The 19,021-nt window shown below is 44.1% G+C and overlaps 1 protein-coding gene across 2 annotated transcripts in view; it reads right to left on the bottom strand.

The window, feature by feature from the left end:
* vps37a (VPS37A subunit of ESCRT-I) overlaps positions 1–19,021 on the bottom strand; it is a 49,125-nt gene that overhangs the window by 21,792 nt on the left and 8,312 nt on the right. For both annotated transcript variants that reach the window (XM_033029340.1, XM_033029332.1), the window contains exons 2-4: positions 13,369–13,443; positions 8,512–8,629; positions 5,830–5,930 (exon numbers count right to left, since the gene is read on the bottom strand). In XM_033029340.1, the coding sequence (XP_032885231.1) occupies positions 5,830–5,930; positions 8,512–8,629; positions 13,369–13,443 (294 nt within the window). The remainder of the gene's footprint in view (positions 1–5,829; positions 5,931–8,511; positions 8,630–13,368; positions 13,444–19,021) is intronic.

Genomic DNA, 19,021 nt, shown 5'->3' with positions numbered 1-19,021 from the left:
CCATTGAGTTCCAAAGTGTGGTCATTCAGATTCAGATTCAATTTTAATTGTCATTGCCAGTGTACAATACAGAGACAACGAAATGCATTTAGCATCTCCCTGGAAGAGCGACATAGCAAATGATTTGAATAAATAATAATAAGTGTCCGGGGGGGGGTGGGGTGATTGGCAGTCACCGAGGTACGTTGTTGAGTAGAGTGACAGCCGCCGGGAAGAAGCTGTTCCTGGACCTGCTGGTTCGGCAACGGAGAGACCTGTAGCGCCTCCCGGATGGTAGGAGGGTAAACAGTCCATGGTTGGGGTGAGAGCAGTCCTTGGCGATGCTGAGCGCCCTCCGCAGACTCAATGGAGGGGAGCGAGGAACCAGTGATGCGTTGGGCAATTTTCACCACCCTCTGCAATGCCTTCCGGTCGGAGACAGAGCAGTTGCCATACCATACTTGGTATGGATGCTCTCGATGGTGCAGCGGTAGAAGTTCACCAGGATCTGAGGAGACAGATGGACCTTCTTCAGTCTCCTCAGGAAGAAGAGACGCTGGTGAGCCTTCTTGATCAGAGTTGAGGTATTGTGGGTCCAAGAGAGGTCATCGGAGATGTTGACTCCCAGGAACCTGAAGCTAGAAACACGTTCCACCTCCGTCCCGTTAATGTGGATGGGGGTGTGCGTGCCGCCCCTGGACTTCCTGAAGTCTACAATGAGCTCCTTGGTCTTCTTGGAGTTAAGGGCCAGGTTGTTGTCAGCGCACCATGTTGCTAAGTGCTGGACCTCCTCCCTGTAGGCCGACTCATCGTTGTTGCTGATGAGGCCAATCACCGTTGTATCATCTGCATACTTGATGATGGTGTTAGTACCATGTACAGGTGTGCAGTCATAGGTGAAACATAGAAACATAGAAATTAGGTGCAGGAGTAGGCCATTCGGCCCTTCGAGCCTGCACCGCCATTCAATATGATCATGGCTGATCATCCAACTCAGTATCCCGTACCTGCCTTCTCTCCATACCCTCTGATCCCCTTAGCCACAAGGGCCACATCTAACTCCCTCTTAAATATAGCCAATGAACTGGCCTCGACTACCCTCTGTGGCAGGGAGTTCCAGAGATTCACCACTCTCTGTGTGAAAAAAGTTCTTCTCATCTCGGTTTTAAAGGATTTCCCCCTTATCCTTAAGCTGTGACCCCTTGTCCTGGACTTCCCCAACATCGGGAGCAATCTTCCTGCATCTAGCCTGTCCAACCCCTTAAGAATTTTGTAAGTTTCTATAAGATCCCCTCTCAATCTCCTAAATTCTAGAGAGTATAAACCAAGTCTATCCAGTCTTTCTTCATAAGACAGTCCTGACATCCGAGGAATCAGTCTGGTGAACCTTCTCTGCACTCCCTCTATGGCAATAATGTCCTTTCTCAGATTTGGAGACCAAAACTGTACGCAATACTCCAGGTGTGGTCTCACCAAGACCCTGTACAACTGCAGTAGAACCTCCCTGCTCCTATACTCAAATCCTTTTGCTATGAAAGCTAACATACCATTCGCTTTCTTCACTGCCTGCTGCACCTGCATGCCCACTTTCAATGACTGGTGTACCATGACACCCAGGTCTCGCTGCATCTCCCCTTTTCCTAGTCGGCCACCATTTAGATAATAGTCTGCTTTCCTGTTTTTGCCACCAAAATGGATAACCTCACATTTATCCACATTATACTGCATCTGCCAAACATTTGCCCACACACCCAGCCTATCCAAGTCACCTTGCAGTCTCCTAGCATCCTCCTCACAGCTAACACTGCCCCCCAGCTTCGTGTCATCCGCAAACTTGGAGATATTGCCTTCAATTCCCTCATCCAGATGAAGAGGGAGTAGAGGAGGGGGCTCAGCACACAGCCCTGTGGAACGCCGGTGTTCAGGGTGAGGGTTGAAGAGGTCTGCTTGTCTAACCTAACAGACTGGGGTCTGTTGGTTAGAAAGTCCAGTATTGAGTTGCAGAGGGAGGGGTCGATGCCCAGGTTACTGAGTTTGGTGATCAGTTTTGATGGTATAATGGTGTTGAATGCTGAGCTGTAATCGATGAACAGCATTCTTACGCAAGTGTCTCTGTTGTCGAGGTGGGAGAGGGCGGAGTGAAGTGCCGTTGAGATGGCATCCTCTGTACTCCTGTTCTTGCGGTAGGAAAAATGACAAATATTGCAGCCACATTCTGTACAACAGGTCCCATAAGTTATGAGGTAAATAATGAGTTTTGCAGTTTTTGACAAAATGCTAAGGATGAACATGTGTACTGTAATCAAACGTGTAGGAAGGAACTGCAGATGCTGTTTTAAAGCGGAAATAGACACAAAATGCTGGAGTAACTCAGTGGGACAGGAAGCATCTCTGGAGAGAAGGAATGGGCGAGGTTTCAGGTCGAGACCCTTCTTCAGACAGGGTTTGTACACTTGGTACAGCTATAAATTCAAGGACTTTTCAAAAATCCCATTTTCAAGGACCAAAATCCAGCAAACAATGATGATTTATCAGAGACTTGTATATAAATTGTTTAAGAAGGAACTGCAGATGCTGGAAAATCGAAGGTACACAAAAAAGCTGGAGAAACTCAGCGGGTACAGCGGTTCCTATGTTCAAGACACCTCAGACACTCTCCGTCGTCTCCGCGCATTCCATTCTCTAGGCCCTCACCCCCTCATCTTCACCATGGACGTCCAGTCACTCTACACCTCCATCCCCCACCAGGATGGTCTCAAAGCCCTTCGGTTCTTCCTCGACCAGAGAAGCAACCTATACCCAGCCACTGACACTCTCCTTCGCCTAGCGGAGGAGCTGGTCCTTACCCTCAATAACTTCACGTTCGACTCCTCCCATTTCCTCCAAATACAAGGCGTAGCTATGGGCACACGCATGGGCCCCAGCTATGCCTGCCTATTTGTCGGTTACATCGAGCAATCCTTGTTCAATCCATACCAGGGCCCCATCCCCGACCTCTACCTCCGCTACATCTACGACTGCTTTGGTGCCACCTCCTGCACCCACACACAACTAACTGACTTCATCCACTTCACCACTAACTTCCATCCGGCACTCAAATACACCTGGACCATTTCCGACACTTCCCTACCATTCCTTGACCTCACTATCTCCATTGCAGGTGATAGACTTCTGACCGACATCCACTATAAACCCACTGACTCCCATGGCTCTCTGGACTACACTTCTTCCCACCCTGCTTCCTGTAAGGACTCCATCCCCCACTCCCAATTCCTCCGTCTACGCCGCATCTGCTCCACGGATGAGGCGTTCCACACCAGGGCATCTGAAATGTCCTCATTATTCAGGGAACGGGGGTTCCCCTCCCCTACCATAGATGAGGCTCACACCAGGGTCTCTTCCATACCCCGTAACACTGCTCTCTCTCCCCATCCCCCCCACTCGCAACAAGGGCAGAGTCCCCCTAGTCCTCACCTTTCACCCCACCAGCCGTCACATACAACATGTAATCCTCCGTCAGTTTCACCACCTCCAACGTGACCCCACCACTCGCCACATCTTCCCATCTCCCCCCATATCTGCCTTCCGCAAAGACCGCTCTCTCCATAACTCCCTTGTCAATTCTTCCCTTCCCTCGCGTACCACCCCCTCCCCGGGCACTTTCCCTTGCAACCGCAAGAGATGCAACACTTGTCCCTTTACCTCCCTCCTCGACTCCGTTCAAGGACCCAAGCAGTCGTTCCAGGTGCGACAGAGGTTTACCTGCATCTCCTCCAACCTCATCTATTGCATCCGCTGCTCTAGATGTCAGCAGATCTATATCGGTGAGACCAAGCGGAGGTTGGGCGATCGTTTCGCCGAACACCTCCGCTCGGTCCGCAATAACCAAGCTGACCTCCCGGTGGCTCAGCACTTCAACTCCCCCTCCCACTCCGTCTCCGACCTCTCTGTCCTGGGTCTCCTCCATGGCCACAGCGAGCAACACCGGAAATTGGAGGAACAGCACCTCATATTCCGCTTGGGGAGTCTGAATCCTGGGGGCATGAACATTGAATTCTCCCAATTTTGTTATTCCTTGCTGTCTCCTCCCCTTCCTCAGTCCTCCTGCTGTCTCCTCCCATCCCCCAGCCTTCGGGCTCCTCCTCCTTTTTCCTTTCTTGTCCCCGCCCCCCCCCACCCCCGATCAGTCTGAAGAAGGGTTTTGGCCCGAAACGTTGCCTATTTCCTTCGCTCCATAGATGCTGCTGCACCCGCTGAGTTTCTCCAGCTTTTTTGTGTACCTTGTATATAAATTGCTTGGTATTGGATGATTTGATTCTGTACCAAATAATACTGTAATTTTTTTAATTGTACCTTAAAATAAGATTTTTCTTGCTTGTCATTTCTTAATTTACACAAACAAATTGTGATAATTATACCTTAAAATGACACCAACTCCTTGCTTGTTTACACTCAAGTCATATTGAAAATATTTTATATTACTCCTACATCTACTTGTAACATACCTGGTCCTTGCTTGTTTACTCTAATTAGAGAGAAGTATCCTTTACACAGGAAATTTTTGATAATGTTTTGATAATTATTACCAAATGACCATTTCCCTGCTTGTCCACCCTTAATTTATACTCCCACACACACTCCCATACACCCCCATAACTCACCCACACACTCACCCCCACTCACTCACACACACCCACTCACTCACACACACCCACTCACTCACTCACACACACACTCACCCACACACACCCACTCCAGACCGGTTCCTCCACCGACATTCCTCGACTCGACCGCTCGCCGCAGCCAGCTCCACCGCGGCGCCGCCTGTCCGACCACCACAAGGCCGAGATGGCCACCACGAGGAGCAGCAACAACATCCACCGCCTCTCCAACCCTTACCTCCTTCCCGGTCAAACGCAACCACCGAAACTGCAGCCCGCGGCTGCCGACCCTCACCACCTCCCTGGGCGGGGCCTCAGCCGCTGTCGCTGACCTTCACCGTATCTCTACTCCAGCCCCCCACGGGCCTCCACTAGCGACTCCACCGACCCACACCTCTCCACCGGCCACCAGCGGGCCAGAGCCGACGCTCACCTCACCAGAGGTCCAGGCGCAGTACTAGGCCCACACACACCCTCCACGATTCAGACAGCACATGGTCTGACTATGCTAAGTCCTAGTGCTCCCCCCCCTCCCTCCTACGGGGAGGAGCATTGTTAGCAAGCACATCATGTTTCCTGACTTTTAATTAAAATGCACATTATAAATAATGAAAAAAATCCACGTTACTCTATATGAATTAATACTTTTATCATTTTTCATGAGAAATCCAAGGACTTTCAAGGCCTTGAAAAATGTTGAAATTCACAGACTTTCAAGGACCTTATGAGCCCTGTTCAGAGGACCCTTCGGCTGAAGAAGGGTCTGGAGCCGAAACGTCACCCATTCCTTCTATACTCTAATCCAGTGCTGTTCTTGGGTCGGACTGTTTAACACCCCTTGCAGCTAATGGAATACTGTACTTGTAATCCATTACAGGCAATTTCCACACATCAAACTCCCATAAAGCAGTGGCATAATGATCACATCATATATTTTTGACAACAGTGATAAATAAACATTAGTCAGTACATCAAATGAAAATTACTGTACTTTTTTTATAAAAGTGTCACAGGTTTTTTTAATATATTATGCAAATTGAATAAATTGCCAAGAACTATTCTCTAACAATACAGTAGTCCCCATTTAAGTAGTAATTTGTTTGGAGTTGAAAGTAGAATATTTTAACTCGGATGCAAGCAGCTTATCGTTCCCCTTTTTTTTTGAAGTGAGCAAAATTATTATACTTACTATGGAAAGGATGATGAAGTGGAAGCTAACACAGGAGGATTCTTCCGAAATTCATCAAGGATTGTCTGAATAATTTTTCCAAGGTCTGAATGCATTGTGAACTTCAATATTAGAAAAAAAAAAGATATAAATTATTATAAATGAATATTTTTATGAATAGGTTGTGTGATTATACACAATGACAAACAGCTTTAGGCAAGATCATGGTACTGTTCTGGAAGCCTTGATAATTTCAGGAACAAAAGGAGGATTAATACACAGCAAATCAACAATGGACATTATTTAATATAAACTGGATAGGATATGGCTTAATATGTGCTGATTAGGATGTAGGGCATCACTGTTTGAAGAGACTCTTTTATTTTTGTTTACACATAAATGCAACAAACCACAGGAAGATATTTATCATATCATATATCATATCATCTATATACTTTTAAAACTATGTGTGTGTGTGTGTGTGTTTGTTTGTGGGCGTCAGATTTGGCCTTTGATTCCTTGGTCCGCCAAAACCACACGGAAAAACTATGAGTTTTTTTCCATTTCGCTAGCGATTTCACTTTTCCCCCCCCAACTCACTAATTTTCTCGCCTCCTGCTGGCCAGCCACCATAACGGCTGCTGCCGCCCGGCTCACCTCCAAATACGCCGACATTTTTCACATTTCGCTAGCGATTTTCCCTGCTGCCACTCGGCTCTCCTCCACTTGGTCTAGTATCTATATACTTTTCAAACTCTGTGTGTGTGTGTGTGTATATGTGTGTGTGTATATGTATGTGTGTGTGTGTGTGTGTGTGTGTGTGTGTGTGTGTGTGTGTGTGTGTGTGTGTGTGTGTGTGTTTGTGTTTGTGTTTGTGGGTGTCAGATTTGGCCTTTGATTCCTTGTTCCGCCAAAACCACACGCAAAAACTCAGAGGTTTTTTCCATTTTGCTAGCCATTTCACTTTTACATTCACTCATCCACTCCTCATTACATTTAGACATTTTAAAATAAAATCCTTTCCCCCCCCCCCCCCCACTCACTCATTTAGTCGCCGCCTGCTGGCCAACCACCTTAACGGCTGCTGCCACCCGGCTCTCCTACAAAAAGGCCGACATTTTTTATTTTCTATTGATCTGTGTCTCATTGGAACGTATGTACTATTGATTTACTCCCAAGGATGCATACCAACTTGGATTTAAAGATTTAATGAGCTCACCCTCAAGCCCAAGATGCAACTTGTGAGGCAGATTAGGCCCAATGTTGTCAGGCTTAAAACTATTTTAATACCACTCTAATGTAGACATTTAGAAACTATTCAAGTACATTTAAATAATTAATTCTTATTTTGAAATCAAAAGTAGCTTAAGATATTAACACATAATAAAAAACATTGAAATAATAAAATCGAAATATTTGTCTTTTCCCACTGGATCATCAACTGCATTCAAATGTATGCAACCATCCCTGAAGTAAATTTGTAAAAGAGATGCAGATGCTGGTTTAAATCGAAGGTAGACACAAAATGCTGGAGTAACTCAGCGGGTGAGGCAGCATCTCTGCGCGACGTTTCGGGTCGAGACCCTTCTTCAGTCTGAAGAAGGGTCTCGACCAGAAACGTTGCCCATTCCTTCTCTCCAGAGATGCTGCCTCACCCGCTGAGTTACTCCAGCATTTTGTGTATACCTGGAGTAAATTTCATGGACGGATGTAAAAGTGCAGTTGTCTCCTCTCACAACAGTGAATTCAGTGGTGGAGTGGGAGGTTAAAACTTCCAGCTTGGTTACAATTTCTGCAATGGCTAAATTAGTGTGGATGTTTAGGTTTAGGTTAATAATTGTCATGTGCATCGAAGTACAGTGAAAAACTTTGTTTTGTGTGCTATCCATTCACAACAGATACATAAATACAATCAAGTCAAACTGAAGTATAATAGAGAGAGCAAAGGAGAAGATACAGAGTGCAGAATATAGATCTCAGCATTCAGTCTCAACAGTTCCATAGACAAGGTCTAATGTCTGCAATGGGGTAAGAGATGAATCGGAGAGTATCCTAGCTTATGGAAGGACCATTCAGAAGCCTGACTACAGAGGGGAAGTAGCTGTTCCAGTGTCTGGTGCTGCGCACTTTCAAACTTCTGTATCTTTTGTCTAACGGAATCAGGGATAAGAAGGATGGACCTTTATGAGCCAAGTTTTTGATTATGGTGGCTGCTTTTTTATGTTGCAGCATTTAGTGTAGATGGTGGGGAGTCTGGTCTGATGACAAAATTGGCTACAAATTCAATTCTGCAATTTCTTTACGTCTTGGGCACCGCAGTTCTCAAACCAAGCAGTGATGCAACCCGACAGTGTGCTTTCTATGGTTCATCTGTAGAGGTTTATGAGAGTTATTGGAGACATGTCAAATTTCCACATTCTCCTCAAAAGCATTGGTGTGTTTTCTTGGCTGTCGCATCAATTTGACAGATCATTGGTAATATTAATGCCAAGTAACTTGAAGCTCTCAACCATTTCCACTTCCGCACCATTGATGCCGATTGGGTCATGTACTGTACCACGCTCCCTGAAATCAATAACTAGCTCCATCGTCTTGCTGACATTGAGGGAGAGGTTCTGAATTTATAAATAAAATACATGATAATACGATGATATATTTTACAAAAATATAAGCTATGAAAAATATTGAGGCTTTGCTACGTACATTTGCAATCATTGGGCTTGTCACCATTGTACCCATCTGCGTGTCCACTAAATGATGCCGCACTGGTGGGAAGACAGAAACCACAGGCTTTTCTTGGGGAAACTGAGGAGGAAGCAAACTAATTTGTGGAAGAAAAATATTAGAAGCAAACCAAGATCATTTATTTCTAAATTTATGTGTGGCTAAAACATAAACATGGTGCCGCTAAAGCAACTCAGAAATTTAAACAAATGCAAGACATGACAGAAGTAAATGAATATATACATTATATACATTAGCAGTCTGCAAACTTTGCCATTGTTATATAATTAGCATTGGCAAATGGCTCACAGCTGTTTATTCTTTCAGACAATTGAGCCAAACTGATTTGTTAAAAGCCACAAAACTCTTTTGCAACACCAACAAGTACCTGAAGTATTCAAAAGGGAACTGCAGATGCTGGAATATCGAAGGTACACAAAATTGCTGGGGAAACTCAGCAGGTGCAGCAGCATCTATGGAGCGAAGGAAATAGGCGACGTTTCGGGCCGAAACCCTTCTTCAGACTGATGGGCGGTGGGAAAAGAAAGAAGGAAAAGGGGAGGAGGAGGAGGAGCCCGAGGGCGGGCGGATGGGAGGGTGGGAGGAGACAGCTAGAGGGTTAAGGAAGGGGAGGAGACAGCACGGGCTAGCCAAATTGGGAGAATTCAATGTTAATGCCATAAGGACGCAAGGTCCCCAGACGGAATACGAGGTGCTGTTCCTCCAATTTCCGCTGTTGCTCACTCTGGCAATGGAGGAGACCCAGGACAGAGAGGTCGGATTGGGAATGGGAGGGGGAGTTGAAGTGCTGAGCCACCGGGAGGTCAGGTAGGTTATTGCGGACTGAGCGGAGGTGTTCGGCGAAACGATCGCCCAACCTACGCTTGGTCTCACCGATGTAAATCAGCTGACATCTAGAGCAGCGGATGCAGTAGATGAGGTTGGAGGAGATACAGGTGAACCTTTGTCGCACCTGGAACGACTGCTTGGGACCTTGAATGGAGTCGAGGGGGGAGGTGAAGGGACAGGTGTTGCATTTCTTGCGGTTGCAACGGAAAGTGCCCGGGGAGGGGGTGGTGCGGGAGGGAAGGGAAGAATTGACGAGGGAGTTGCGGAGGGAGCGTTCTTTGCGGAAGGCAGACATGGGGGGAGATGGGAAGATGTGGCTGGTGGTGGGGTCACGTTGGAGGTGGCGGAAATGGCGGAGGATTATGTGTTGTATTTGCCGGCTGGTGGGGTGAAAGGTGAGGACCAGAGGGACTCTGCCCTTGTTGCGTGTGCGGGGATGGGGAGAGAGAGCAGTGTTACGGGGTATGGATGAGACCCTGGTGTGAGCCTCATCTACGGTGGCGGAGGGGAATCCCCGTTCCCTGAAGAACGAGGACATTTCCGATGCCCTGGTATGAAATGTCTCATCCTGGGAACAGATGCGGCGTAGGCGGAGGAATTGGGAGTAGGGGATGGAGTCTTTACAGGGGGCAGGGTGGGAAGACGTGTAGTCCAGATAGCCATGTGAGTCAGTGGGTTTGTAATGTATGTCGGTCAGGAGTCTGTCCCCTGCGATGGAGATGGTGAGGTCAAGGAATGGTAGGGAAGTGTCGGAAATCGTCCAGGTGTATTGGAGTGCCGGATGGAAGTTGGTGGTGAAGTGGATGAAGTCAGTCAGTTGTGTGTGGGTGCAGGAGGTGGCACCAAAGCAGTCGTGAAGTAACCTGAAGTAACTTTCTTCTGCTTATAATAGAGCATCATAAAAGGTTTCTGACTAAACTAAACACTCTCTGCAACACAGGGTTATTCAGTATGTGAGAGGTGAAGAGAACTCAATGATTTAAGCAAGATGCTTTCTCAGAATTAAAAATTAAACAGATTTTTTTAAAAAGTCTGAAAAACATTCTATTTGTGTTTGCCTGACGTCACATTTGCTTACCTACTCATTTTATCATAAGAAGATACGAGAAACTGCAGATGCTGGAATTTGGAACAAAAACAAACTACTGAAAGAACTCAGTGGGTCAAGCATCATCTGCGGAGGCAAGGGGATGGTCAATGTTTTAGGTCAAGACACTATGTTAGGATAGAGGGTGTACAGAGATGATTGCCAGTGAGGGAGCGATGGGGTGCGACTAAGGCTGATAGACGATTGGCAGAATCAAATGAGGAGGAAAGATGTTGGGTAAATGGATGCGGGGGGGGGGGGGGGGGGGGGGGGAGGGAGTGGATTGAAAATGTTGAGAAAAAGGTGAGTGTTGGAACCAGACCCCTTGTGTTCCTTTCCCACTTCCACCACTCCACCCAGAATCTCTCACCGCCTCCCGAAATCTTGTAGAACTTGTCAATTTTATTACCTTTGCCGCCATCTTCCACCTTGCCCTCAAATTCATCTAGGCTATATCTAACACTCCGCTTCCTTTTCTGAATTTCACTGTCTCCATCTCAGGAAACAAACAATCCACCTATATCAACTATAAACCTATCTGTGGATACCCACAGGTGCATCCACTACATCTCCACCCACCCAGTCTCCAGTAACAATTAAATCCTTTCTCTCAGTTTGTCCATCTCCTTTAGATCTGTTCTCAAGATGAGGCTTTCAGGTCTAGCACTTCTGAAACCGCCTCATTCTGCCAGAAAGTGGCTTCCTCTGTTGCAATTGAAGGAACCTTCTTCCTCCATATCCCATTCTTCTCTCATCACCTCCTCTCCCCACAGAATAGAGGTAGTGATCCCCTGGTCCTCCCCTTTAATCTCACTAGTCTCTGCATCCAGCTTATCATCCTTTGCCACTTTGCAAGCCTCAACGGGAACACACTACTGGCCTCAACCTCCTTCCCCACTTCCTTGTTTTTTGCAAGGACCACTCTCTTCTCAACTCTTCCCAGTCATCAATCTTCCTCCCTTGGCACTTACCCTTGCAACCATAGAAACTGCAATACTTGCCCCTCCATCTCCTCCCTCACCTTCAACTAGAGACCTAAGTAGCCCTTCCAGATGAGGAAGAAAGTCATGAACACCACATCCAACAAGTCTATTGCATTCAATGTTTGTGATGTGGTCTCCCCTACATAGGCAAGATCAAGTTTAGAATAGGCAACCATTTTGTGACCACCTGCACTCATTCTGCAACTGGTATGCTGAATTCCCGGTTGCATGTTCATTCAACTCTAATTTCCCATTTCCACATCAACTTGTCTGTCTTTGATCTTCGCCACTGCCACGGTGAGGCAAAATGCTAACTAGAACAGCGCCTCATAATCAGCGTGTGTAACCCACAGCCCAATGTACACTGAATTTCCCTGTTTTAGGTAACCCACACCCACAATGTTCATACCCACTCCCATCAATCCATCCAGGTCCTCTCACTTTGTTCACATTTTTCATTTATCCTCCCCTGCCCCTCATTACCAGGACTAATTCACTCCACCAGCTGGTTCCATCTGCCCATCACCCAGATACCTCTATCCACAAGAGTTTTTTTTAAATAAATCGCTTGGTTCTCCTTTCCTATCCCCTCCCCTACTTGGTTCTATTTGCCCATCAACCTTCTCTTATCCGGTTCCACCTATCACCGGCCTCTGTCCGACCTCTCCTCCTCACTTCTATACAAGTGCGGAACTCGCTATCAAAACATGGAGGGGACGGGGGACACAATTTTTTGGCGGCCACGCGCGCATGCGCACACTCACACACACACACGTGCGAGGCTTCGGCGGCTCAATCCAGCGCTAAAAGCGGAGATTTAAAAATCGGGATTACAAAAACTTGGGGGGGATGTCCCCCACCTCTCAAAACATGGGGGGAACGTGTCCCCTCTGGCCCCCCTGGGTTTTCCGCCCCTGCTTCTATATACTGGCTATCTCCCGTCTTCACCTTCAGTCCTGATTCAGGATCTTGACCTGAAACATCGACCAACCCTATGCCACTGTAGAGGTTGTCCACCCTGCAGATATCTTTGAGCAGTTTTTGATCAGTTTATCTCAATTTGTTTTGCTCAAATTATGACTTTTTACTGACTGGTCCAATCTCAAGTTGAAAATATATGGAGGGCTTTCAACTTTTAGTTCTGTATTTAGAATTTCACACTTTTTTTCCCCCTAAAATAAGTTTGTTTATCTTTTTGTTTTCCCCCAGTTGTGAAGAGCCCCCTCCCATTACTCCCTCGTAGATTTTTATGTAGTCAGTCATGCATCTAGCTTTTACAATTTATGTTCAATCAATTAAACTACCAATTTGATCAAGCAGTGTTAATATTTAAAAACAAAACATTCATGATGAGAATCAGAAACACAAACACAGAGAGCTCCTAACTCAAACAGAAAACCAATGCATAAACACTATGGCCTGGATTTTAGAGAATGCTATTATAGTGGTGAGCAAACAGAATAATTTGTTGAGTCTATAACAATTTACGTTGTCGATCCATCATCACAATACTAGCTTGTGCTGACAGGCTTAGAACTGTGGCATGACCCCAAAGGCATTTTATATTTTCAGTCAAAAAGGTGCCATCTATTACAACTGTTGGGGAGTGTTTGTGTTCATATAATGGCTGGAGTTGGGGTTCTGATCAGGCCTTGTAGGGTTATGCGATAGGGATTTGCGAAATGTGTGGGCTGCAGTCTTATGGGATAGGGATTTATGAAATGTTGGATCCCATTATGTGGGAAAAGCCAGCACAATATATATAAGCTGTTGTGAAAATGGACCTGTAAAATAATAGCACCTGGTAAAATGGGAGAGAAAGTTAAAGCTACAAATCTGATTAGTTCTAAGTTTTCTCTTTATTGTACAATATTGTGCAATCCAAGTAAAATATCTTACATAATGTTTTATACTTACATATTTAAATTGATTGTTTTATTGTTTGCTGTAAAAGGCAGCCTGTATTCCACATCCTTCTGTATTTCTACCACACTGTACAAAATTAATGAAGATAATGAATATGATTAATTATATCAATCAAATACTTTATTGTCATTCAAAAATACACCAACAAATGCAAGTCTGAACGAAATTTCGTTGCATCTGGCTCATCGTGCAACAAAAAATAACAAAAGGATAAAATAGATAAAAAGATAAAATAGATACTAGTGGCGGCACATTATATGGAATTCAAGAGTTTGATGGCTCGGGGGAAGAAGCTGTTGCAAAACCTGGCCGTTCTGCTCCTTATACTGCGATACCTTTTGCCCGAGGGCAGCAGAGTGAACAGTCCATGCTGGAGATGTGTGGGGTCTTTTATAATGCTGTTGGCCTTGGACAAGCAATGTTTGCACGCAATGTCCCGGATTGAAGGAAGAGAAGTCCCGATGATTTTTTCAGCCGCCCTCACCACTCTCTGCACGGACTTCCAGTCGGAGGCTTTGCAGTCCCCAAACCAGACAGCGATGCAGCTGGTCAAAATGCTCTCTATGGTACCCCTGTAGAAAGTGGTGAGGACGGGATGGGGGAGGTGAGCTCTTCTCATCCGGCGCAGAAAGTGCAAACGCTGCTGGGCTCTCTTAACTAGTGATGCGATGTTTTGTGACCAGGTCAGACTGATCGTGATCTGCATCCCCAGGAACTTAGTGCTACTGACCAACTCCACATCGATGTCATTAATGTGTAGTGGTGTGTGACTGTGCCGGTTTCTCCTGAAGTCAACGATGACCTCCTTTGTTGTCAACATTCAGGATCAGATTGTTCATGTTCCACCAGTTTATTAATGTTATTAATCATTTTAAATATACTGGCTAATGTAATGATTTATATTTCAATCTTCAACTTACATTTTAACACAAATTGCTCAAATATGCCTAATCTATCTTAATTGCTTTCCAAAATTTGGAAGGTGATAAGCGAACTACAGAACCTTGTAGTGAAAGGAATGCACAAGCACACTGGTACAGAAAAAAGATGAAATACAATACTTCTCAGATGAATGCGCACACCGTCTCATGGAAGCCCAACTTTGAGTTGTTAAACGTATACTGGGCCCAAATATTTTCAGTTGTTTCTCTCTATCAAATGGTGACATTTGAATACAAAATTCAGACTTTCCTACCCAATAGCACAATAGAAAAAACATCATCATAAGGACTCCAATGGCATAAGACCTCCATGGCATGTGGCAGTGCATTTCCAGCATGTTCGATGGCTATTAAAAGATATCAAGCACTACATTGCCTACATCTAGTAAATCGATGAAATAAACATCCTCTGAGGTGCCTTGGGACATGTTAAAATGTTTACAAATACAAGCATTAATTTTGATTTCATTTTTCCCAAAATAAGTACCACATTATTTTTTATAATTATTTCAGCATTAATGACAATTTTGTGCCAGTGATTCGCTGATTTAACACACCTTTAATGTACTGATATTCCAACCTCCCTTGTTATGTATATATATATATATATATATATATATATATATATATATATATATATATATATATATATATATATAAGGGACACACACACACACACACACACACACACACACACACATATATATATATATATATATGTGTGTGTGTGTGTGTGTGTGTGTGTGTCCCTTATATATATATATATATATATAATATATTAGATATCTCATATACTGTGGTGTATCTCTAATATCTCTGTGTGTCTCTCTCCTCTGTGTATATCTATATATCTGTATGTATATATATCTATCTCTCTTTATCTCCTATATCTCTTTCTATATATCCTCTATATCATCTGTATCTATCGTGTCGATCTCTGTCTCTCTCGTTATCTCTTTGTTCTCTCTACAGGTATTACGCTGTATATATATATATATGGGACACACACACACACACACACACACACACATATATATATATATATATATAATATATACACATACACACATATATATACATACATGTATAGAACAATCAAAATTTACCAGTCTCCCCTTTCATAACTAGTTATAGAGTTGTAGAGTCACATAATCCTTCCACTTACCCAAATTCAGAATTTACAAGCCTCACTTCATAACAAACTTCTTATTCCTAATAGCATCTAGTGAATCTACATTGCAAAGTTTCCAATGCTGCTATATTCTTGGAACAGACTAAAGAAAATATGCAAATAATTCTACAACTGCAGTCTAATCAAATTAAATGGATAGACAATAACTCCCCTTCACATTCTCAAACCAGAGTGAGGACATTCAAACTGTAAGATCACCATGTGTAGTTTTCAAACCGATGGTGTAAACATTGAGGTACAAGAAGCTGCAGATGCTTGTTTACAAAAATCACACTTTTTTTGCTGGAATTGCACAGGCCAGGCAGCATCTCTGGAGAACATGATTAGATGATAGGGTACACAAAAATGCTGGAGAAACTCAGCGGGTGCAGCTGGGGCCCTTCTCCAGCACTTTGTCTTATTTTTGGTATAAACATTGAACTCTCCAATTTCAAGTAATATTCCATTCGACATTTCCATTCCCAGACAATAATTACATTAAAACAGAGAGACAAGGAACTGCAGATGCTAGAATCTTGAGCAAAATACAAACTCAGCTCAGCGGGTCGGGCAGCATCTATGGGGGACATTGATAGACAATGTTTTGGGTCGGGACCCTTCTACACACTCTGAAGGTCACATCAATGTCAGTCACTGAGTTACAGCACACAGTTGTGCTTAAGAATTCGCACTGTTGGAGCCTGAACAAAAAACCATTTTAGATTTTTTTTGAAGCACAGGAGAGGATAAGCCTCACTGGAAACACTTGGAGCACTAGACCATCCACCATACAAGACAACTGCCAGACATTTAAGTTCCATGATGAGACCTCGGTTACAGAATCATTTCCAATGTTTCAGTTAGCGGGGTACCGCAAGGCTCAGTGCTGGGACCCCAACTATTTACAATATATATTAATGATTTGGACGAGGGAATTGAATGCAACATCTCCAAGTTTGCGGATGACACGAAGCTGGGGGGCAGTATTAGCTGTGAGGAGGATGCTAGGAGGCTGCAAGGTGACTTGGATAGGCTGGGTGAGTGGGGAAAATGCATGGCAGATGCAGTATAATGTGGATAAATGTGAGGTTATCCACTTTGGTGGCAAAAACAGGAAAGTAGACTATTATCTAAATGGTGGCCAATTAGGAAAAAGGGAGATGCAACGAGACCTGGGTGTCATGGTACACCAGTCATTGAAAGTAGGCATGCAGGTGCAGCAGGCAGTGAAGAAAGCGAATGGTATGTTAGCATTCATAGCAAAAGGATTTGAGTATAGGAGCAGGGAGGTTCTACTGCAGTTGTACAGGGTATTGGTGAGACCACACCTGGAGTATTGTGTACAGTTTTGGTCTCCAAATCTGAGGAAAGACATTCTTGCCATAGAGTTAGTACAGAGAAGGTTCACCAGACTGATTCCTGGGATGTCAGGACTTTCATATGAAGAAAGACTGGATAGACTCGACTTGTACTCGCTAGAATTTAGAAGATTGAGGGGGGACCTTATAGAAACTTACAAAATTCTTAAGGGGTTGGACAGGCTAGATGCAGGAAGATTGTTCCCGATGTTGGGGAAGTCCAGGACAAGTGGTCACAGTTTAAGGATAAAGGGGAAATCCTTTAGGACCGAGATGAGAAAAACATTTTTCACACAGAGAGTGGTAAATCTCTGGAACTCTCTGCCACAGAAGGTAGTTGAGGCCAGTTCATTGGCTATATTTAAGAGGGAGTTAGAAGTGGCCCTTGTGGCTAAAGGGATCAGGGGGTATGGAGAGAAGGCAGGTACAGGATACTGAGTTGGATGATCAGCCATGATTATATTGAATGGCGGTGCAGGCTCGAAGGGCCGAATGGCCTTCTCCTGCACCTATTTTATATGTTTATATGTTTCAGCAGCCAGCAGTCAGTGGGACTAAATATCAACAACAAAATACACCCTACCTCTAAAATGTTAGCACTGATTTGATCGCTTGATGTTCAAACCTGGCAGCAAGCTTATGTTCTTCAAGATACAAGTGAGAATCACCTGCCTGTGGGTCAGGACAATTTAGAGCAGATAGGAAGTTCAACTATTGTTGTTTCAGCAAAATCCTATGTCCACTAGCAATGTCGCTTCTCCCAGACCAACAAACTCTAATCAAGTTATTAACTTAAACGGGTAGGCCACAGCAGCTGTATGCCTGAGATGATATTACAGAAATACCCTCTCTACTCAGCTTCACCAAGGACAACAATCTCCAGGACGACAGAAAAATGCTTGAAGAATGGCATCAAAACTTCCCTGAAAAGTTGTAACTCCTTTGCAATAGTCCGATGGCAATTACTGGCCAGATGAAAAGTTCTAGTTTGCAGAACTAGTTTGCCACTTAAATATGGAGGTCTGGTTACAAACATTTCCAAGAAATATAATTTACTCTTACAAAACCCTCATATCCAAATATATTAATGTTCTCATTGGTTCTTTATTGTCACGTATGCACAGCACAGTGAAATTATTTTGTTTCTAAGGGGATATGCTCAACATTGCCTTAGCTGTAGCTCTTCAAATTGATATTATTACAATCTTTTCTTTACCCTCATCTAAAGGTTCAGGGAGTGTCCAGAGTTTGATGCTATTACCTTTGCCCAAGCAAATGTTATGAAGATTTATTCAAAATAAATAATGTTAATGACTTAAAATGATCCAGTAACATGCAGGAAGACAGAAGCAGTCCAGTAAAATGGGCAATGACGCTGCAGATTAAAAATTTAAATAGAAGGTTGAAAAGTATATTTTTTAAAAAGAAATCAGATACTTTGCATGACTTTTGCATGGTTTATTTTATGCAGTGCCATTTCCCATTTTACTGGACTGCTTCTGTCCTTCCTGTATCTACTACTAATCTCGAAATGTTAAGTTCCAAAGGCCACCATTTATTTATTTTTCAATTTAAGTGAGAGGTCCACCAGACTGGAATGGAATACAGTTGCAGTTGGCTTTTTCCATTCTAGAACAGATCACTGAAAAACAATTAAAACTTGCATAACTAAACATATTTAGCTCAGATAGGTCACGTCATCAGCATAGAAACATAGAAACATTACAAAATGTGTGCAGGAGTAGACCATTCGGCCCATTGAGCCAACAATATGATCATGGCTGAAATCCAAAATCAGTACCCCGTTCCGGCTTTTTCCCCATATCCCTTATCCCTTGAGCCCTAAGAGCTAAATCTAACTTTCTCTTGAAAACATCCAGTGAATTGGGCTCCACTGCCTTCTGTGGCAGAGAATTCCACAGATTCACAACTCTCTGGGTGAAAAGGTTTTTACTCATCTCAGTCCTAAATGGCCTACCCCTTATTCTTAAACTGGTTCTGACTCCCCAACATCGGGAACATTTTTCCTGCATCTACCCTGCACAATCCTCTAAGAATTCTATATGTTTCTTATCCTGCTAAATTCCAGCGAATACAAGCCCAATCGACTCATTCTTTCACCATACATCCGAGCCATCCCGGGGATTAACCTGGACTGCACTTCCACAATAGCA

The sequence above is a fragment of the Amblyraja radiata genome, chromosome 1 (assembly GCF_010909765.2).
Source record: "Amblyraja radiata isolate CabotCenter1 chromosome 1, sAmbRad1.1.pri, whole genome shotgun sequence".
Lineage (NCBI taxonomy): Eukaryota > Metazoa > Chordata > Chondrichthyes > Rajiformes > Rajidae > Amblyraja > Amblyraja radiata.
The sequence above is the reverse complement of the archived record's forward strand: the minus strand, read 5'-3'. Positions and strand labels throughout refer to the sequence as shown.